We start from the raw sequence: 23,874 nt of genomic DNA on the forward strand, positions 1-23,874 counted from the left end.
AAAGGCGTTTTTGAATTAACAATCCACGAATGCACCAGATTATTGCAACTTTCCCACAGAGAAAAATTGAGATCTCTTTCCTTCCGAATTTTAATCAAACCATCAACTACCTAAACCTGTTCTTCGTCGTACGAGTAGTACAACACATCTTTATCGCCTAAACGTGATAATTGTCACTGGACAACGACAACGAAACACACTCCGTCCTAGCGTTTTTCGGCTAGTGATTAAATTGACTAATTGGATTTTTTTCTCCACCTTTAATAAGTTGTTTTATTTTATTTCATTTTGTATCTAATCATTTGATGCTATTGGGTCTCAATCTCATAAATGGATTGTTTATCTACGTGGGTCTTACTGTGGTGGTTAAGAGGGTTGTCGTAGATGTTTATTTTCATGATTCGAATTTTTAAAATTAAGATTTGAATGAAAGAGGAAGAGGGTGTAGAAAGAGTTTTGTTGATTGATTAATGAAATTTAAGTTGAGAATCCTCCCAAAAATAGTCTTTTTGAAATTAATTTGAGGATTTTTTGGATTTGGGGAGGAAAAATACGATGAAGAGAGAATATGATTTCAAAATTTGATGTTGGAGTTTATGCTTAGACTGATTGAAGGAGGGAGAGGAGGAAGATGAATTTTTCCATAATTTTTGGTTTTTTATGAAGTTGTGAATTTTTTGATGATTTATTTTTGGATTTTTGGTGATGTTAAATTTCACTATCAAATTAGTCCCTGATAAGTTTCTCTATTAAATTGATCCTTGCATACGTGAGAGGTGATGTGAACGAACGCGTCATCGTTTAACAGTGCATGTTAGCATGTCTAACGTCTCAACTTGATGGAGGGACCTATTTGATAGACGTGAAGCAAATTGAGGGACAAATTGGCTATTTTATAAAATTTGAGGATCAAGTTGATCGATGGGTACAAATTCAAAGACCAAACAAACCTATTCACTCCTCATGGTTTGTTAATGTTTCGATGTGGGACTTTTTTTTTTTTTTTGAAAGGATTTCTATGCGGGACTTGAACTTCACTTATACTATGGTATACCGTATCGTTTTGACAAGTCACTAGGCACAAACATGATGTAGGGCATTAAAATTGTTTGTTCATTCTAAATAGAATCCTCTTCTATTTTTTATTGAATGACCACTAAGGGTGTTTTGGTGTAGATTTTTCTGATAGCCATGGTATTCTTACGGGATATTAGCATATTGTGTTTGAACTCTTTAATTAAAGTGGAGAGTTTTTTAAGTGTGAGATTTTTAAGGGTTGAATATATCAATGTTGTAGAGTTCAGAACATATCAACGTTCACTACAAGAAACATTACATTTTGCCAGGGGCGAAATCCCTGAGAAAAGGACAGAATCCCTGGCAAACTGGACGTTTGTGAGGGAATTTCCCAGGGGCAGAAGCACTCGCAAAAGCACTCGTCGCAAACCTTTTGCCAGGGGTTACACCCCTGGGAAAAAAACGAGGGGCTAAACCCCTGGCATATGGCCTGGTTTTTTCCCTGTCATAACCCCTGGCATATTCCCTCACTTTTTTCTGCAACTGTGTAGTCTGCTCCGACTGACAGACTGACGGAAGGTCAAATCAGTATATACCAGGGACTTGCGAGGGGTTTAACCCCTGGCAAACGGTATATTATTTTTAAAAAAAAAATGGTTTAATTATAAAACCGAATTTTTTATTAATTAATTAAATATTTTAAAAATGTTTTTAATTAATAAAATGTATTTAAATTAATTAGAAAATCGATTTTTTTAAAAAGTTGTTTTTGAAATACATTTAAATGTTTCAAAAATCATTTTAATTAATAAAATATATTTTAAAAAAATTAAAATTATTTTTTAAAACACAAAACAAGGAACATAAGGTTTTTTTATTAAACTTATTAATGCTCTATTTAAAAAACGTTTTTTATTACTTAAAAAAATTGAAAAAAAAAACAAATAAAATTTGAACAGTTTTTTTATTAGTTCGTTTTAATAATATTACGTAACATTCAGTTTTTAATGAACAAAAAAATTGAATAAGTGCTAAATTAGAGTTTTGAAAGGAAGAAAAGTTAATGTCTCTCTATGAAATTTTTGGGGTTTAAGTTCTAGCTCCAATTCTGATTCGATAACAAAATATGGTAGAAAATTTATTTGACAGTAACATCAACCAAAATGAAATAAAGAGAATTAAACCAAGATAGTGAGTAAGAGAATGAATTTCAACAATCAAAATGAGCAACTGATTTAATGATACATTATTTTTTGAATTTGGAATAGAATGAGAAATTGGGGTTCATTCATAAAAAATTGGGGCTTTTTGCTTTAGGTGTACAAAGTGAGGTAGCTCAATCTTTCTCAAAACAGCAGATTTTTCAATTTAAACAAGGAACATAAGGTTTGCACTTCAACAACAAAACAGAAAGAAAAATGAAAGCTCTAAGTGAGTAAGCTAAAGAATAGATAGCTTAACATGAACAAACGGAACACAACAATGGAGCTGCAAACTCCGGCGCGGTGGCTATGGATGACTGCACGGCGGCGAGAAAAAAATGGGTCGCGTAAAAAGTTCCTCCTTTGGTGAAAATGAAGGGACCAATAGAAAGCTCTCGTCGAGGGGATGAAGAAAATGGTCTTATTTTGTTCGATCTGTGAAAACGGCGATAGTAATGACACCGAAAAGTGGTGGTCGGCGGTGGCTTTGTGAAAGGAGAAGGAATGATGGTTAAGTCTTGGTTATATTCTTTGGAGAGATAACAAGTGGTAAAAAATAAGGTTGTGAATTGTGATATGTGTATTTGTATGGTCCACCAACTCAATAGAGGAAAACGTGTGGTGTGTTTTTTTTTGTTTAAAAAAAAATTGTAAAATTCAAGCAAACTAGTAAGACAGAGTGAAAAAGTTAAAAAAGTATCTGCACACTCTGTCATTCCCATGTGGGTTGTCTCTCTATTTGAATTTCAATTTTCCCGCTTGCAATTTACCAGGGGTTGTTTCCTTTTGTGAGGGGCAAACCCCTGTGTTATGGTAAGTGGTCCCTGCATTTTTTGATGTCCATTTGTGAGGGGTTTCCTTGGTATTTTCCCTGGCAAATTTGCCAGGGGTTTTATGTCCCTGTCAAAATCCCTGGCAAATAGTCATGTTTCTTGTAGTGGTTCAACAACAAGAAAAAATAGAAACTCTAGCATCATTGTACAAAAAGAAGAAATTTACTTACCTATATGCAATAGTGTAAAGGATGAAAAATATTTTGATTCACTCTTTAATCTTTTATAGAGATTGATTGAACATCCATGATTGTTTGTGGGAAATGAATGAAATCAATGTTTTAAGAAAATTTATATAAAACGACAATTTTGGTATTATTGTAAAATTTTAAGTAAATTTGGGTGTAACTAGGGTGTGAGGAGAAAAGCTCTATAACTAAATAGCTAACTTTGAGCAATAACAATTTTATTTACCTTCTCTTAAAAAAAACAATTTTATTTACTTTAATGGTATTCAAAATAATTATAGACTTTGTTTATAGCATTTATGGGACACAATTTTATTATCAAGAATATACTTAAGATATTGTCACAAAAAATAGTTAATTTGAATAGTATAAATGCAACTTAGACACTGATGAGTCAATAATGAGTCATTAATTAGAGTCATTAATTAGTGTCTTTTAATTAATATTTAAGTTTATTTTATTTAGATTTAATATGTTTTTATTTCCTAATATTTAAGTTTATTTTATTTAGATTTAACATGTTTTTATTTCTTTCTAGAACTATTTTACTTCAATTGCAAGTTATTTTATTTTAGGAAAAAATATTTGAAAGATGGAGTCTTGGAGCAAAAGTGAGAAGAATTGGAGCTGATTCATGCCAAAAATATGAAGATCTCATATAAAAATATCTTGTCCAAGAATTCATGCCAAAAAAGATTGTTCCTTTCCACTTTTTGCAACTATAAAACCTAAAATCGTGCAGGATTTTAGCGTCCGGCTTTCAATTCAATAAAAAAGGCAGCAGCGTAACAAATTGGAAAAATAATAACCAACCCTACAGAGATATCGCTCTCATGAATCTCCCACCACCTAAGTTGCAGCTTCTGCCTAAGACGGCATCATCGCTGATAATCCTCCCTTATGAACTTATCATAGAAGTGCTTTTTTTCCTTTCCGTGAAATCTCTAATGCGACTGAAGTGTGTGTCTAAGTCATGGAAAACCCTAATCTCCAACTCTTTCTTCATCAAATTGCACCTTCAACGATCTATACGAAAACCCCAGCTCGTAATAGTGTATATCGATAAACAATATATAGAGGGTCGAAGTGTTTTACCAATCTCCTTGAGTTGTTTGTTGGAAAGTTCGTCGATCACCCTTACCGATGATCCTTACTATCAATTGAAGGATAAGAATTGTCACGAGGTTGTCGGTTCCTGCAATGGATTGCTATGTTTGCTCGGTCATTCTTATACATGTAAACTTATGTGGCTTTGTTTTTGGAACCCTGCCACAAGGACAATCTCTAATACATTAGGGTATCGTTCTACTGTCTCATTCGACCCTTTTGAGTTTACATTTGGTTATGATGATTCAACAGATACTTATAAGGTGGTGGCCTTACAAGAGGGGAAAGTTTTTAGTTTAGGCGATAATGTTTGGAAAAATATTCAAAGTTTTCCGGTGAATTATAAACATCTGAATAAGGGAGTGCATTTGAGTGGTAGTATTAATTGGTTGACACTTCACAATTACGACAGACGCAGTTATAATAGCAAGTATATTAGTGTTGAACAATTTTTGATTATTTCACTTGATCTGCGTACGGAAACATACAAGGAGTTACGTCTCCCTCAAGGTTTTGATGATGTTCCATTGATTCAACCATCTCTATGTGTGTTGATGGATTGTCTTTGTTTTTCTAATGTTGTTAAAGTAACTCATTTTGTTATATGGAAGATGACAGAGTATGGTGTTGAAGAGTCTTGGACTCAACTACTTGAGATTAATGTTCAAATTATATATCGTAAATTGGGGATAATAATTCATTTTCGGTGGATGCCATTGCACGTTTCTAAAAATTGTGATACATTGATATTGGCAAACTGTTTTCAAGACCTACTACTTTATAATTTGAGACATGATAGTGTAGAAAGAGCTAGAATTACCAACCGTAAATACAAGTCGCAGGAGGACCATATAACAAATCATGCTGAAAGCTTGGTTTTGAGTTATTGAAAGTAAGATCCTTTCCAACTAATAGATTGAATTTTTGTTAATTCTTATATGTTGTATAGTATGTTTTGTGTTTTGATTTTTTTTTTTGCTATGTATTGGTAATGGTTTGATAGTCTTTCCATCCAATGAACTTCTTTTGCTTTTGTATTTAAGCTAATTTGTTCGCCTGTTCATAGGGGGATATGGCTGCCTTCCCTTTTGAGCATTATGCAACTTCTTGCTTTTGATTTATTTGTGTTTTGCTATTTCACTCTCCAATCTAACACAACTCATTTTTGAATTGTAGGTCAGAAATCTCAACTTCAAAGATATAAACGTTATTGATGGTACATGGGTGGAATGAGGAAATGACAGGAAGAAAGACATGAAGAAAGAGGCTTACCGTAGCTACAATGGATTCAGTTATAATACTCATTTTATGTTTTACTACTCTACTCTTTGTTGAACTTCAAGTCTACTCTTTTATAGCAATTTAAATGCACTTTTTTTTAAGACCATTTGGGTATGATATGAATTTTGTTGTCGTTGAACAAAAAACAATTGGTAATTAGTTAACAATAAATTTATGGCGGGTGTTCTTTCATCTTTATTTCTATTTTATTTGGGCTGTCTGTCAAATAAATGTGACATTTTATAGTGGTATTTTTATATTTTTTTAGATTTTATTTGATTGAGTGAAATTACACATGAAAGAAATAGAATGGCAAAATTGTGTTCCTTCTATTATAAGGCTCGACAAAAACTCACCAAGAGTATTGATCTTGTCACAATTGATTTAAAAGCCAGATTCGATCAAACCTAAAGCTACTGTTATAGAATCTAAAAACCCTATTCAAACCGTTGAGAGTGAATCGAATAATCTTATCTCTAATTTGAAACTTCACTTGATTACTTTAATTTGTTAATTAACATTTAGAAATCGAATTTGCAAGAAGAAGGATTGAAAAGAAAAAAAAAAATAGAATCATTAAAATAAGAGATCAGCTTAATAAAAAGAGAACTTAATAATTAGTCACTATATTTTGCCGTTTGATCCTCTCTCTTTATAACTTTCATCGTCTTAGGATCAAGTTTTACTTATGCAGAGAACTTGTTCCTTTTGTCACATTTGCGACACACTTGGATTCCACATTGCTCTTTTCAAGTAAAGCCACCAAGCTTATGTTCTTTTGCAACTGTACCTGCAAAATTAGCATAAGAGCCAATCCTTCATTTGCACGACCAAAATTGGGTGGATATGCATGTTTCTTGTAGCAAGTTTCTGTTGTGTGTCCAACCTTACCAATATGCATACACTCTACTATTGCATCTTTCTTGTGAAGCCACATTTTGATAATCATCATTCAGTCTTATCCAATCCAGAATTGAATTATCCTATCCTCTAATCCTCGCATATAGAGATCCTAAGATTGTTACACAAGTCAAATGTGTTCTCAATGAAAACAATGCTTTCCGAAACCAAAGGCGTTTTTGAATTAACAATCCACGAATGCACCAGATTATTGCAACTTTCCCACAGAGAAAAATTGAGATCTCTTTCCTTCCGAATTTTAATCAAACCATCAACTACCTAAACCTGTTCTTCGTCGTACGAGTAGTACAACACATCTTTATCGCCTAAACGTGATAATTGTCACTGGACAACGACAACGAAACACACTCCGTCCTAGCGTTTTTCGGCTAGTGATTAAATTGACTAATTGGATTTTTTTCTCCACCTTTAATAAGTTGTTTTATTTTATTTCATTTTGTATCTAATCATTTGATGCTATTGGGTCTCAATCTCATAAATGGATTGTTTATCTACGTGGGTCTTACTGTGGTGGTTAAGAGGGTTGTCGTAGATGTTTATTTTCATGATTCGAATTTTTAAAATTAAGATTTGAATGAAAGAGGAAGAGGGTGTAGAAAGAGTTTTGTTGATTGATTAATGAAATTTAAGTTGAGAATCCTCCCAAAAATAGTCTTTTTGAAATTAATTTGAGGATTTTTTGGATTTGGGGAGGAAAAATACGATGAAGAGAGAATATGATTTCAAAATTTGATGTTGGAGTTTATGCTTAGACTGATTGAAGGAGGGAGAGGAGGAAGATGAATTTTTCCATAATTTTTGGTTTTTTATGAAGTTGTGAATTTTTTGATGATTTATTTTTGGATTTTTGGTGATGTTAAATTTCACTATCAAATTAGTCCCTGATAAGTTTCTCTATTAAATTGATCCTTGCATACGTGAGAGGTGATGTGAACGAACGCGTCATCGTTTAACAGTGCATGTTAGCATGTCTAACGTCTCAACTTGATGGAGGGACCTATTTGATAGACGTGAAGCAAATTGAGGGACAAATTGGCTATTTTATAAAATTTGAGGATCAAGTTGATCGATGGGTACAAATTCAAAGACCAAACAAACCTATTCACTCCTCATGGTTTGTTAATGTTTCGATGTGGGACTTTTTTTTTTTTTTTTGAAAGGATTTCTATGCGGGACTTGAACTTCACTTATACTATGGTATACCGTATCGTTTTGACAAGTCACTAGGCACAAACATGATGTAGGGCATTAAAATTGTTTGTTCATTCTAAATAGAATCCTCTTCTATTTTTTATTGAATGACCACTAAGGGTGTTTTGGTGTAGATTTTTCTGATAGCCATGGTATTCTTACGGGATATTAGCATATTGTGTTTGAACTCTTTAATTAAAGTGGAGAGTTTTTTAAGTGTGAGATTTTTAAGGGTTGAATATATCAATGTTGTAGAGTTCAGAACATATCAACGTTCAACAACAAGAAAAAATAGAAACTCTAGCATCATTGTACAAAAAGAAGAAATTTACTTACCTATATGCAATAGTGTAAAGGATGAAAAATATTTTGATTCACTCTTTAATCTTTTATAGAGATTGATTGAACATCCATGATTGTTTGTGGGAAATGAATGAAATCAATGTTTTAAGAAAATTTATATAAAACGACAATTTTGGTATTATTGTAAAATTTTAAGTAAATTTGGGTGTAACTAGGGTGTGAGGAGAAAAGCTCTATAACTAAATAGCTAACTTTGAGCAATAACAATTTTATTTACCTTCTCTTAAAAAAAACAATTTTATTTACTTTAATGGTATTCAAAATAATTATAGACTTTGTTTATAGCATTTATGGGACACAATTTTATTATCAAGAATATACTTAAGATATTGTCACAAAAAATAGTTAATTTGAATAGTATAAATGCAACTTAGACACTGATGAGTCAATAATGAGTCATTAATTAGAGTCATTAATTAGTGTCTTTTAATTAATATTTAAGTTTATTTTATTTAGATTTAATATGTTTTTATTTCCTAATATTTAAGTTTATTTTATTTAGATTTAATATGTTTTTATTTCTTTCTAGAACTATTTTACTTCAATTGCAAGTTATTTTATTTTAGGAAAAAATATTTGAAAGATGGAGTCTTGGAGCAAAAGTGAGAAGAATTGGAGCTGATTCATGCCAAAAATATGAAGATCTCATATAAAAATATCTTGTCCAAGAATTCATGCCAAAAAAGATTGTTCCTTTCCACTTTTTGCAACTATAAAACCTAAAATTGTGCAGGATTTTAGCGTCCGGCTTTCAATTCAATAAAAAAGGCAGCAGCGTAACAAATTGGAAAAATAATAACCAACCCTACAGAGATATCGCTCTCATGAATCTCCCACCATCTAAGTTGCAGCTTCTGCCTAAGACGGCATCATCGCCGGTAATCCTTCGTTACGAACTTATCATAGAAGTGCTTTCTTTCCTTCCCGTGAAATCTCTAATGCGACTGAAGTGTGTGTCTAAGTCATGGAAAACCCTAATCTCCAACTCTTTCTTCACCAAATTGCACCTTCAACGATCTATACGAAAACCCCAGCTCGCAATAGTGTATATCGATAAACAATATATAGAGGGTCGAAGTGTTTTACCAATCTCCTTGAGTTGTTTGTTGGAAAGTTCGTCGATCACCCTTACCGATGATCCTTACTATCAATTGAAGGATAAGAATTGTCACGAGGTTGTCGGTTCCTGCAATGGATTGCTATGTTTGCTCGGTCATTCTTATACATGTAAACTTATGTGGCTTTGTTTTTGGAACCCTGCCACAAGGACAATATCTAATACATTAGGGTATCGTTCTACTGTCTCATTCGACCCTTTTGAGTTTACATTTGGTTATGATGATTCAACAGATACTTATAAGGTGGTGGCCTTACAAGAGGGGAAAGTTTTTAGTTTAGGTGATAATGTTTGGAAAAATATTCAAAGTTTTCCGGTGAATTATAAACATCTGAATAAGGGAGTGCATTTGAGTGGTAGTATTAATTGGTTGACACTTCACAATTACGACAGACGCAGTTATAATAGCAAGTATATTAGTGTTGAACAATTTATGATTATTTCACTTGATCTGCATACGGAAACATACAAGGAGTTACGTCTCCCTCAAGGTTTTGATGATGTTCCATTGATTCAACCATCTCTATGTGTGTTGATGGATTGTCTTTGTTTTTCTAATGTTGTTAAAGTAACTCATTTTGTTATATGGAAGATGACAGAGTATGGTGTTGAAGAGTCTTGGACTCAACTACTTGAGATTAATCTTCAAATTATATATCGTAAATTGGGGATAATAATTCATTTTCGGTGGATGCCATTGCACGTTTCTAAAAATTGTGATACATTGATATTGGCAAACTGTTTTCAAGACCTACTACTTTATAATTTGAGACATGATAGTGTAGAAAGAGCTAGAATTACCAACCGTAAATACAAGTCGCAGGAGGACCATATAACAAATCATGCTGAAAGCTTGGTTTTGAGTTATTGAAAGTAAGATCCTTTCCAACTAATAGATTGAATTTTTGTTAATTCTTATATGTTGTATAGTATGTTTTGTGTTTTGATTTGATTTTTTTTTTTGCTACCTATTGGTAAAGGTTTGATAGTCTTTCCATCCAATGAACTTCTTTTGCTTTTGTATTTAAGCTAATTTGTTCGCCTGTTCATAGGGGGATATGGCTGCCTTCCCTTTTGAGCATTATGCAACTTCTTGCTTTTGATTTATTTGTGTTTTGCTATTTCACTCTCCAATCTAACACAACTCATTTTTGAATTGTAGGTCAGAAATCTCAACTTCAAAGATATAAACGTTATTGATGGTACATGGGTGGAATGAGGAAATGACAGGAAGAAAGACATGAAGAAAGAGGCTTACCGTAGCTACAATGGATTCAGTTATAATACTCATTTTATGTTTTACTACTCTACTCTTTGTTGAACTTCAAGTCTACTCTTTTATAGCAATTTAAATGCACTTTTTTTTAAGACCATTTGGGTATGATATGAATTTTGTTGTCGTTGAACAAGAAACAATTGGTAATTAGTTAACAATAAATTTATGGCGGGTGTTCTTTCATCTTTATTTCTATTTTATTTGGGTTGTCTGTCAAATAAATGTGACATTTTATAGTGGTATTTTTATATTTTTTTAGATTTTATTTGATTGAGTGAAATTACACATGAAAGAAATAGAATGGCAAAATTGTGTTCCTTCTATTATAAGGCTCGACAAAAACTCACCAAGAGTATTGATCTTGTCACAATTGATTTAAAAGCCAGATTTGATCAAACCTAAAGCTACTGTTATAGAATCTAAAAACCCTATTCAAACCGTTGAGAGTGAATCGAATAATCTTATCTCTAATTTGAAACTTCACTTGATTACTTTAATTTGTTAATTAACATTTAGAAATCGAATTTGCAAGAAGAAGGATTGAAAAGAAAAAAAAAATAGAATCATTAAAATAAGAGATCAGCTTAATAAAAAGAGAACTTAATAATTAGTCACTATATTTTGCCGTTTGATCCTCTCTCTTTATAACTTTCATCGTCTTAGGATCAAGTTTTACTTATGCAGAGAACTTGTTCCTTTTGTCACATTTGCGACACACTTGGATTCCACATTGCTCTTTTCAAGTAAAGCCACCAAGCTTATGTTCTTTTGCAACTGTACCTGCAAAATTAGCATAAGAGCCAATCCTTCATTTGCACGACCAAAATTGGGTGGATATGCATGTTTCTTGTAGCAAGTTTCTGTTGTGTGTCCAACCTTACCAATATGCATACACTCTACTATTGCATCTTTCTTGTGAAGCCACATTTTGATAATCATCATTCAGTCTTATCCAATCCAGAATTGAATTATCCTATCCTCTAATCCTCGCATATAGAGATCCTAAGATTGTTACACAAGTCAAATGTGTTCTCAATGAAAACAATGCTTTCCGAAACCAAAGGCGTTTTTGAATTAACAATCCACGAATGCACCAGATTATTGCAACTTTCCCACAGAGAAAAATTGAGATCTCTTTCCTTCCGAATTTTAATCAAACCATCAACTACCTAAACCTGTTCTTCGTCGTACGAGTAGTACAACACATCTTTATCGCCTAAACGTGATAATTGTCACTGGACAACGACAACGAAACACACTCCGTCCTAGCGTTTTTCGGCTAGTGATTAAATTGACTAATTGGATTTTTTTCTCCACCTTTAATAAGTTGTTTTATTTTATTTCATTTTGTATCTAATCATTTGATGCTATTGGGTCTCAATCTCATAAATGGATTGTTTATCTACGTGGGTCTTACTGTGGTGGTTAAGAGGGTTGTCGTAGATGTTTATTTTCATGATTCGAATTTTTAAAATTAAGATTTGAATGAAAGAGGAAGAGGGTGTAGAAAGAGTTTTGTTGATTGATTAATGAAATTTAAGTTGAGAATCCTACCAAAAATAGTCTTTTTGAAATTAATTTGAGGATTTTTTGGATTTGGGGAGGAAAAATACGATGAAGAGAGAATATGATTTCAAAATTTGATGTTGGAGTTTATGCTTAGACTGATTGAAGGAGGGAGAGGAGGAAGATGAATTTTTCCATAATTTTTGGTTTTTTATGAAGTTGTGAATTTTTTGATGATTTATTTTTGGATTTTTGGTGATGTTAAATTTCACTATCAAATTAGTCCCTGATAAGTTTCTCTATTAAATTGATCCTTGCATACGTGAGAGGTGATGTGAACGAACGCGTCATCGTTTAACAGTGCATGTTAGCATGTCTAACGTCTCAACTTGATGGAGGGACCTATTTGATAGACGTGAAGCAAATTGAGGGACAAATTGGCTATTTTATAAAATTTGAGGATCAAGTTGATCGATGGGTACAAATTCAAAGACCAAACAAACCTATTCACTCCTCATGGTTTGTTAATGTTTCGATGTGGGACTTTTTTTTTTTTTTTTGAAAGGATTTCTATGCGGGACTTGAACTTCACTTATACTATGGTATACCGTATCGTTTTGACAAGTCACTAGGCACAAACATGATGTAGGGCATTAAAATTGTTTGTTCATTCTAAATAGAATCCTCTTCTATTTTTTATTGAATGACCACTAAGGGTGTTTTGGTGTAGATTTTTCTGATAGCCATGGTATTCTTACGGGATATTAGCATATTGTGTTTGAACTCTTTAATTAAAGTGGAGAGTTTTTTAAGTGTGAGATTTTTAAGGGTTGAATATATCAATGTTGTAGAGTTCAGAACATATCAACGTTCAACAACAAGAAAAAATAGAAACTCTAGCATCATTGTACAAAAAGAAGAAATTTACTTACCTATATGCAATAGTGTAAAGGATGAAAAATATTTTGATTCACTCTTTAATCTTTTATAGAGATTGATTGAACATCCATGATTGTTTGTGGGAAATGAATGAAATCAATGTTTTAAGAAAATTTATATAAAACGACAATTTTGGTATTATTGTAAAATTTTAAGTAAATTTGGGTGTAACTAGGGTGTGAGGAGAAAAGCTCTATAACTAAATAGCTAACTTTGAGCAATAACAATTTTATTTACCTTCTCTTAAAAAAAACAATTTTATTTACTTTAATGGTATTCAAAATAATTATAGACTTTGTTTATAGCATTTATGGGACACAATTTTATTATCAAGAATATACTTAAGATATTGTCACAAAAAATAGTTAATTTGAATAGTATAAATGCAACTTAGACACTGATGAGTCAATAATGAGTCATTAATTAGAGTCATTAATTAGTGTCTTTTAATTAATATTTAAGTTTATTTTATTTAGATTTAATATGTTTTTATTTCCTAATATTTAAGTTTATTTTATTTAGATTTAACATGTTTTTATTTCTTTCTAGAACTATTTTACTTCAATTGCAAGTTATTTTATTTTAGGAAAAAATATTTGAAAGATGGAGTCTTGGAGCAAAAGTGAGAAGAATTGGAGCTGATTCATGCCAAAAATATGAAGATCTCATATAAAAATATCTTGTCCAAGAATTCATGCCAAAAAAGATTGTTCCTTTCCACTTTTTGCAACTATAAAACCTAAAATCGTGCAGGATTTTAGCGTCCGGCTTTCAATTCAATAAAAAAGGCAGCAGCGTAACAAATTGGAAAAATAATAACCAACCCTACAGAGATATCGCTCTCATGAATCTCCCACCACCTAAGTTGCAGCTTCTGCCTAAGACGGCATCATCGCTGATAATCCTCCCTTATGAACTTATCATAGAAGTGCTTTTTTTCCTTTCCGTGAAATCTCTAATGCGACTGAAGTGTGTGTCTAAGTCATGGAAAACCCTAATCTCCAACTCTTTCTTCATCAAATTGCACCTTCAACGATCTATACGAAAACCCCAGCTCGTAATAGTGTATATCGATAAACAATATATAGAGGGTCGAAGTGTTTTACCAATCTCCTTGAGTTGTTTGTTGGAAAGTTCGTCGATCACCCTTACCGATGATCCTTACTATCAATTGAAGGATAAGAATTGTCACGAGGTTGTCGGTTCCTGCAATGGATTGCTATGTTTGCTCGGTCATTCTTATACATGTAAACTTATGTGGCTTTGTTTTTGGAACCCTGCCACAAGGACAATCTCTAATACATTAGGGTATCGTTCTACTGTCTCATTCGACCCTTTTGAGTTTACATTTGGTTATGATGATTCAACAGATACTTATAAGGTGGTGGCCTTACAAGAGGGGAAAGTTTTTAGTTTAGGCGATAATGTTTGGAAAAATATTCAAAGTTTTCCGGTGAATTATAAACATCTGAATAAGGGAGTGCATTTGAGTGGTAGTATTAATTGGTTGACACTTCACAATTACGACAGACGCAGTTATAATAGCAAGTATATTAGTGTTGAACAATTTATGATTATTTCACTTGATCTGCATACGGAAACATACAAGGAGTTACGTCTCCCTCAAGGTTTTGATGATGTTCCATTGATTCAACCATCTCTATGTGTGTTGATGGATTGTCTTTGTTTTTCTAATGTTGTTAAAGTAACTCATTTTATTATATGGAAGATGACAGAGTATGGTGTTGAAGAGTCTTGGACTCAACTACTTGAGATTAATCTTCAAATTATATATCGTAGATTGGGGATAATAATTCATTTTCGGTGGATGCCATTGCACGTTTCTAAAAATTGTGATACATTGATATTGGCAAACTGTTTTCAAGACCTACTACTTTATAATTTGAGACATGATAGTGTAGAAAGAGCTAGAATTACCAACCGTAAATACAAGTCGCAGGAGGACCATATAACAAATCATGCTGAAAGCTTGGTTTTGAGTTATTGAAAGTAAGATCCTTTCCAACTAATAGATTGAATTTTTGTTAATTCTTATATGTTGTATAGTATGTTTTGTGTTTTGATTTGATTTTTTTTTTTGCTATGTATTGGTAAAGGTTTGATAGTCTTTCCATCCAATGAACTTCTTTTGCTTTTGTATTTAAGCTAATTTGTTCGCCTGTTCATAGGGGGATATGGCTGCCTTCCCTTTTGAGCATTATGCAACTTCTTGCTTTTGATTTATTTGTGTTTTGCTATTTCACTCTCCAATCTAACACAACTCATTTTTGAATTGTAGGTCAGAAATCTCAACTTCAAAGATATAAACGTTATTGATGGTACATGGGTGGAATGAGGAAATGACAGGAAGAAAGACATGAAGAAAGAGGCTTACCGTAGCTACAATGGATTCAGTTATAATACTCATTTTATGTTTTACTACTCTACTCTTTGTTGAACTTCAAGTCTACTCTTTTATAGCAATTTAAATGCACTTTTTTTTAAGACCATTTGGGTATGATATGAATTTTGTTGTCGTTGAACAAGAAACAATTGGTAATTAATTAACAATAAATCTATGGCGGGTGTTCTTTCATCTTTATTTCTATTTTTCCATTTCCATGCAAGCAAGTAAATCCACATGGGAGAGTGAGTACACACAACAAACAGAATTTGACATTTATTATTGACTCCCTATTTTTCCATTTCCATGCAAGCAAGTAAATCCACATGGGAGAGTGAGTAAATAGAACCCGTCACCTATATCATTCCAATCACCTTCTAATTTATTCACACAAACCAATACATTGAATTTGAACCCAAAATATCCAACACCAAAATAAAAGAGAAGTAGAGAGAAACTAAGGCGGAGGAATCTCTAATTAGCAAGCTGCATTGTGCCTTCACTAATCAAATTGATCAGGTATTTTAATTTCGTTGTATCATGGGTTGAGATCCTCTTCATATTTTAGAATGAATAAGAACTTGATAGAAACATAAAAAAGTTTAGTGGTGGAACATTTTATAAAAAAAACAAATTTTTTGAGGGGGCAGTGATAATATTGTCTCTGTATTTATCTCCCTTCAAAAAAATTAATTTGAAAATCATTTCATATATTCCTCTTTTTTACAAATATATTTTATTTAATTGGTTTTAAAAATAAAAAAAAGTAATTAAAAAATTGGTTTTAATTGAACGTCGTAAATACCTTTTTTGAGGAAAAATGTCGTAAGTAAATACCTGACTCTCTATTTGCTGTCTACTTCATCGTCTTGGTTAAAAAGTGTATTATTAATGTGTCATGAATTTGTGGTCATTTGGGGTTTGTGTAATCTTCTTTAATGCAATTAATTCAATTTCTAAATCTACAACATTTAATAAAAATTAACATGTCCAAAATACAATCGGTAAGAAGGAAAGCAAATTCTGTCAAAGAAAAAAAGAAGCAGAACAAATAATAATAATAATAATAATAATAATAATAATAATAATAATAATAATAATAATAATAATAATAATAATAATAATAACAACAACAACAACAACAACTACACTCTAAAAGAAACATTGTTCCCTCAAAAAAAAAAAAAAAACATTGTCACCCACATCACTTTAAACACATAAACATCATCCTAAAAACCAAAATTCTCTCAACCACATACCATAAGTAGGTTAAAAATCTAAGAGAGAAAAAAACCCTACTACAAATAGGGTCAAATATACCAATTTGTAGTTGGATTTTTTTCGATTCTTGATTTTTGCCTGCAAATGGTATCCAGTGGGGAACGTTTTTAGTTGCTAGTGATTTCGTGTTATTGTATTTAAAATGTTTTAGGTGACAAGAATGTATTTATAGGGGCCAAATTTGGTTTTATTTAACGTTAGTATTATTGTACTATTTTCATATTTTAGTTGTTTATTTATTTATTTTGACAAGAAATTAAATAAGCTTGATTTAAATTTTAAAATAGCGAGAGTACAATCAAATTGGTCATGAGTTAGGACATCGCTCTCATCCACGTTTTAAAAGCGAAACACATCCTATCTTAACAAATAAATATTATAGAAGCCCATTTAAATTCTTCAAGGTGTGGACATGTATAAAAAATAATGAAAGATCCATAATTTTATGCTAAAGTGTGTTTGCTGCATTGCTGATTGTAGCTTCGAGTCTCCTTTGCTGATTGTACTAACGACTAAGTACTCCTTTTGCCTTCACTAATTAAATAATATTTTTTTGGTAAATATATTTATAGAAGCTGATTAATACACATGAATAGAATGTAAGCGGCCAGCACCTCTAGACTTTTTTAGATAGCAAGACCAATTCTCTTCATTTTTTAGCGGCACATTTTATAAATTATTATCAAACATTGATCTCACTAATAATATTTTTTGAGGAGCCACTCATAATATTGTCTCGATATTTATCTCTCTTCAAATACAAAACAAATTAAAACATTTTTATTATTGAAAAATATTTTTTTAAAAGAAATGTTGTGACAACAAAATAGTGTTAAAACTTTAAACAACTAGCTTTTATAAAATAAAAAAATTCGAAAATCATTTAATATATTCCTCTTTTTTACAAATATATTTTATTTATTTGGTTTTAAAAATAAAAAGTAACTAAAAAATTATTAGTTTTAATTGAAAATTGGGAGTAAAATAAATAATTTAAGCTAACATAATTTTTGCAATTAATTAGAATTATACAATAATTTTTTAGAATGTTGTAATTACCCGACTCTCTATTTGACGTCTACTTCATTGTCTTATAATAATCCTCGAAATATACTACACACATCCTATCATCACAAGTGTCATAACTTCATCATCATTTAGGGTTTGTGTAATCTTCTTTAATTCAATTATTTTAATTTTTAAATCTACAAAATTTAATAAAAATTATTGTCCAAAATACAATTAGTAAAAAGCAGAACAAATAATAAGAATGACTACACTAAAAGAATAATAAAATCGGAAAACTACACAACAAAACTAACAACCAATTACAATTGTACTTGGCACACTCTAAATGAAACTTTGTTTCCCATAACACTTTAAACACAAAAACATCAAACTAAACAACAAAGATCCATGTCACACACCATCTATAGGTTAAAAATAAAAAAGGAAGAAAAAAAACCTATACAAATAGGGTCAAATATACCAATTAGTAGTTGAATTTTTTTTCCGTCTTATATTTAGCCTACGAATGGCATGTGGTACGGTGTTTGCTAATGATTTAGTGTTATTGTGTTTAAAAGGTTTTAGGAGTCAAGAGTGTTTTTATAAGGGGCCAAATTTGGTTTTACTTGATGTTGGCATTGCTGAACTATTTTCAGATTTTAGTTTTTTATTTACTTATTTTGATGAGAAAATAAGTTTTATTCAAATGTTAAAATAGCGAGAGTACAATCAAACTTGTCATAAGTTAGAACATTTCTCATCCACATTTTAAAAGCCAAACACATCCTATCATCACATATGAATATTATTGAAGGCAAAATACATTAACAAACCAAACTCTTAATCCTATATAGTCCATTTATATTCTTCAATTTGTGGACATTTATAAAAAATTAATGAAAGATACACATTCTTTATGCTACATCAATTTTGTATTTGTTTATTATACTTCTTGGAACTTCTTATACTTTTGGATAAATTATTATATAGTTTGGGTGGGACAACTAGTAGTTATAAAAAGGTGCATGAGGTGTTTTGGTCTCTATTGGTAATTTGGAAGTCAAGAAATGACAATTTTTTCAAATGGGTCAAAAAGAGACGAATGAGGTTGTGGATGCACTTTATTTTAAATATAACCAAGGATTAATTATATTTGCATATTGTGTTATATTTTAATTTTAATATACATTAATATGTTTTCCTCTTATTATAAAAAAAAATAAAAATTCATCGGTATATTTTTGCAGCTTTAAAATAATGTGATGTTGAATATTAAATAGAGAAGAAAACTGTAAATGATGACAAGAGAGAACTTTTTACTCAAAAGAAAAAGACAAAGGTAAACATATGTAGTGTAAACAAAGGAGTAAAAAAGAATATTAAAGGAGAATTATTTTTTGTTCTTTGCTTAAAAAAAAAACTATATTTTGATTATTTGCTAATATTTAACTAATTTTGTTTTAGTTTATTTAAATAATAGTATTATTGATTTTTTGTTTCCAATATCTTATTGATTATTTTGTATTATGAAAACAAAAAAAAGTACAAAATAACTGAGCTGGTCTCTATGAACGAGAATCTTATAATGGAGAACAAAAAATGAAAGTTTTTTTTTTGAAAGTTGTGTGTTTTCTTAGCACTAGATCATGTATGCATGAATGTTGCGTGGGTTTAAATATAAAATTTGATTTAATTTGGTACTTAAGTTGAGGCCCGATGGGTTTGTGACTTATGATGCAAATGTTGTTACTAATGACGACAATGTTGATGTAAATGTTGTGAGCCATGATGCAATTGTTGTTACTAATGGTAATACTATCGTTATTAATGAAACTCATATTACTCCTCCGACACCTTCTTTAAACCGTGACACAAAGGTTCATGTTGATTTGTTGACTGCCTCTGAGGTAGATGCACCAATAACGCAGAAGTCCCCCCATGATTACTCATCTTGAGCAGCATCCTAAGGCAAACACTACTTTCCACTTTGCTTTATCAAATGTCACCGATGAAATTGTGGATACGTCTACATTAATTGGACAGAGACTTGCAGTTTGAGACTGTTGATGATAAATCTCCTTTTGTGAAGCCGTCTGAGATAACTTTGGAGTATGTGGATATCAATCACGATGACACTGGTTCGGAGAATGATATACATGAGCATTATGTTCCTAATGTTTCTAATGATATTGAGCATGAACAGGAAATTGTTTCACAGTCCTTGGAAGTACCTTTACGGTGTTCAACCTAGCAGTTTCAACATTTTACCAGTTGAGTTAGGAAATTGGTAAGAAGCAGAACAAATAATAATAATGACTACACTAGTAGAATAATAAAATCTGAAAACAACAACACAAAACTAACAACCAAATACAACCGTACTTGATATACTCCAAAAGAAACTTCGTCATTCATAACACTTAAAACACGATGACACCAAACTAACAACCAAAATTCTCTCCGTCACACACCATATGTAGGTTAAAAATAGAAAAGAAAAAAAAAACCTACTATAAATAGGGTCAAATATACCAATTTGTAGTTGGATTTTTTTTCTCTTCTTGTTTTTAGCATTCAATTGGCACGTGGTAGGGTGTCTTTGGGTTGCTAGTGATTTAGTGTTATTGTATTTAAAATGTTTTAGGTGTCATGAGTGTTTTCATAAGGGACAAAATTTGGTTTTATTTGACGCTAGTGTTTTTTTGACATTTATTTGACGCTAGTGTTGTTGAACTATTTTCATATTATAAAATGAAATATTCATCAATATATTTTTGTAGCTTTAACATAAGGTGGTGTTTCCTTCAAAAAAAAAAAACTATAAGATGGTGTTGAATATTAAAAATAGAAGAAAAAAATGTAAATGTTGATAAGAGAGAACTCTTACTCAAAAGAAAAAGACAAGAGAGAACTTATGTAGTGTAAACAAAGGAGAGTAAATAATGATATTTAAAGGAGAATTATTTTTTGTTGTTTGCTTAAAAAAACTATATTTTGATTTTTTTTCCTAATATTTAACTTTGTTTTAGTTTATTTAAATAATTGTTTTATGGATTTTTGTTTCCAATATCTTCTTAATTATTTTGTAATATGGAAAAAAAAATACAAAATAACTGAGTTGAGTATTAAAATGGAGAACTAAAATGGAAGTTATTTCGAAAATTGTGTGTTTTCTTAGCATTAGATCCAATGTTTTTAATAAAAGCGTTGTAACCTTCAGGTCATGGTTCAACCAGTTGAACCAGTTGAATCGTTATAGAACCGATTGAACCGGAAGTTAAATGAATAAATAAAAAATAATATATATAGTGCTAATTTTAATAAGTAATTCAAATAAAGTCATAATTAATAAAGTAAAAATTAATAAATCAATACAAAAAAACACTTATGCATAGTAGACTAAAGAAATTAAAGAAAACAAATAAGTAAGAGTATTACTTTTCCCACCCTGCAGCCTTCTAACGCGCCTGCAAAAATTCCAAAAATACCCCTGGTCCGGAAAATAAAATCCGAACAATATTGTTAGTGTTTCCGGAAACTAAAATCCGGACAAAAACGATATGCAATTTTTGTGTCTTTCTTTGATGTCTAGGGTCTCTGTTGACTGTTATATAAACCCCATATAAGCTGCAATACAATTGCAGGGGTCATATGAACGGTCAACAATGACCATGACGCCACAAACACACCTAAAAAACTACCTAAAAAACTATTTTTTTTGAAAAAAAATGTAAGAAAAGAGGTGAAGCGAAGAATGAAGGAAATTGTTGAAGATCCAAGCCTTTTTATAGCCTTAAACAAGTCCAAGGTCATAAGTTCAGTCAATAAAAACGTTTTTTAAATGCTAACCTCCAAAAAAGCATTATTGGCTCCACAAACCGGCCAAACCTTTGGTGAAACGGCACCAGCCAAAATAAACCGAGGTGTTCTGATTTTATATTCAAGAATACATGAGCGGGTTCGGATTATAAAATCCGGAATGTCCCTCACCCCACAAAAGAGGGACAACTTCCTTCAGTTTGCCCCAATATCATAAACATTTGGATTACATAATCCGGAAATCATTAGAGTTGTCCGAATTATGAAATTCGAATTGTATCAGTTTGTTTTGGCCGGTGGTCTGCACCACAAGAAACACATTTTCAAAGGTTTTTTACCAGCATTAATGGCTGGTAAAACTCCTTTGACACATTTTTTGAACGTTTTTGACCAAAATTAATGGCTGGGCAATTTGTTTTCCTATAAATAGCATCCAAAGTTTCACATTCCTTCACACCATCACACTCTCTCCTCCTCTTCCTTCTTCACAATGTGTTTCCATCGTTGGCCTTTCATAAAACAAGGCTACTTTGGAAACTCAGGGGTTATATGACCGGTCAACGGGGAAGGCAATGCGCTGCAACGAAGCACAATTTGTCTGGGTGTCATGTTGACCATCAAGGTCTCTTGCACCCCGAAAACAAACCTTACCTCTGTAAAAAGAGCATTCCGGATTTTAAAATCCGGAAAATCCTAACAATGTAATTCGGAAAACAAAATCCAAACAGGGGTATTTTTGGAAAAAAATAGGGCGCGCGAGAAATCTATAGAGTGGGAAAAGTAATACTTAATAAGTAAAAATGGTATATAATGATTGAAAAAATGAAGGTAATGGGTCAATTCATTAAATGGGTCAACATACTAGGCCCACTACTTATATTTCAAAACCATAGTCCACATCATTCCACCTCTTATTTTATTCTCAATGCACCGCAACAGCATGGTATACATCTCATTCATATGTGCTTGTTTCAGTAGAAATGTGTTTGTTTCTACTTCATCTTCTTTTCTCACCTGTCGAATTCAATCGAGCTTCTGCCAACAAATACGACCATGACAAATAGGATAGAAAGGTGAAGGAAAAAAAAAAAGAGTAAAGTGGATTGAGGGAGTGCAGCAGCGACGGAGTGAACCGAGGGACTGAGGGAAGTGCTAGGGTAGATCCGGCCGATCATGTATAACCGGGGCTGATTCACCGATTTTAAGGTTCTATCGGTTTTCCCAGTTTTTTCACCAGTTCCTTAGACTAACAGTTCAACAAGGTTGTTTGGACCGGGATTTGGTCTGGTTCACTGTCGACCTGTTGAACCGTTGGGACTTAATTTATTCTAAGAAGGAAGTAGGAGGTTTGGGGGGTTAGGGAAGATTAATGAATTTAATTTGGCTTTGTTAGGTAAGTGATGTTGGAGGTGCATGTTAATAAGAGACGAACAAAGTTTTGGCGGAAAAATATGGGGAGGAAGGGGGCGGATTAAAGAGGGGTGGTGGTGGTTCAAAGGTGTCTAGGTGGTGGAAAGATTTATGTGCCATTCGTGAGGGGGTAGGTGAGGTTGAGGGTGGGTGGTTTAAAAATGGGATGGGTCGTCGCTTAGGGAACGGTGAAAGATTTTCCTTTTGGAACAATCCTTTGTTGGATGGAGGACCTTTACGAGCAAGATTTTGTTGGCTTTATGAAATTTTTGTTGATACTAATATTTCAGCGGCGGAGATGAGGAGAATGGGTTGGGGGTTGACAGAGATGGATGGAGATGGAGAGGAAGGCTTTTTGTGTGGGATGTGGGAAAGAGGAGTCGACTAATCACTTGTTTTTAAGATCTAATTTTTATGGCAAAATTTGGTACTACATTATGCATTGGATGAGAATTTCTTATGATTTCCCCTCAGATATAGGGTTGTTGGCTAATTATCAGTTTGCAGGAGCCTATCTTTTCAGGAAGGACATTCGCACTTGTTTACATATAGGCTAAATACATCTTTTGGTCTTTTAAGTTTGACAAAAATATTGGGTTAGTCCTGTAAGTTTTTTAAGTTTTAAATAGATCTTTTATGTTTTTTTTTTAAGTTTCAAATAGGTCTTTTAAGTTGTTAATTTATTGCACCTATTTGAAGTTTTTTAAGTTTTTAAGTTTCAAATAAGTCCTTAAAAGGGTAACAGTGCATTAAATTAACAACTTAAAATACCTACTTGAAACTTAAAAACTTAAAGGACTAACCCGATATTTTGTCAAACTTAAAAGACCAAAAGATGTATTTGACCTAATATATAATTGGCTTAATTGGATTTTTGGTCCCCTAAGTAATTATCGGTTTTCATTTTGGTCCCATAATTCGTAAAATCAACATTTCGGTCCCTCTTATTTTGCTCCGTTAGTCAAAAAGGTCCCTAACCGTTAACTTTAACCTCAAATGTCTATGGTGGAC

General features: G+C 32.0%; 3 protein-coding genes across 3 annotated transcripts; all 3 read left to right on the forward strand.

The window, feature by feature from the left end:
• Positions 1–4,073: 4,073 nt before the first annotated feature.
• LOC146927624 (F-box/kelch-repeat protein At3g23880-like) lies at positions 4,074–5,237 on the forward strand. The gene has a single exon (XM_085708176.1). The coding sequence runs from the start codon at positions 4,074–4,076 to the stop codon at positions 5,235–5,237; it is 1,164 nt and encodes a 387-aa protein (XP_085564302.1).
• A 3,690-nt stretch (positions 5,238–8,927) lies between these two features.
• Positions 8,928–10,123, forward strand: LOC146927625 (F-box/kelch-repeat protein At3g23880-like). Its single transcript, XM_085708177.1, has one exon. It carries the CDS (start codon positions 8,928–8,930, stop codon positions 10,089–10,091), a length of 1,164 nt encoding a protein of 387 aa, XP_085564303.1. The 3' UTR covers positions 10,092–10,123.
• A 3,662-nt stretch (positions 10,124–13,785) lies between these two features.
• LOC146927626 (F-box/kelch-repeat protein At3g23880-like) lies at positions 13,786–14,981 on the forward strand. The gene has a single exon (XM_085708178.1). The coding sequence runs from the start codon at positions 13,786–13,788 to the stop codon at positions 14,947–14,949; it is 1,164 nt and encodes a 387-aa protein (XP_085564304.1). The 3' UTR covers positions 14,950–14,981.
• The last annotated feature ends 8,893 nt before the right edge of the window (positions 14,982–23,874 follow it).

This window comes from Medicago sativa, chromosome 4 (assembly GCF_051527215.1).
Source record: "Medicago sativa cultivar Bolivia chromosome 4, Bolivia_mono, whole genome shotgun sequence".
NCBI lineage: Eukaryota > Viridiplantae > Streptophyta > Magnoliopsida > Fabales > Fabaceae > Medicago > Medicago sativa.

Excerpts from the sequence above, each read along its gene's own strand:
- LOC146927625 (XM_085708177.1), top strand. The coding sequence starts at position 8,928 with ATGAATCTCCCACCATCTAAGTTGCAGCTTCTGCCTAAGACGGCATCA.
- LOC146927624 (XM_085708176.1), top strand. The coding sequence starts at position 4,074 with ATGAATCTCCCACCACCTAAGTTGCAGCTTCTGCCTAAGACGGCATCA.
- LOC146927626 (XM_085708178.1), top strand. The coding sequence starts at position 13,786 with ATGAATCTCCCACCACCTAAGTTGCAGCTTCTGCCTAAGACGGCATCA.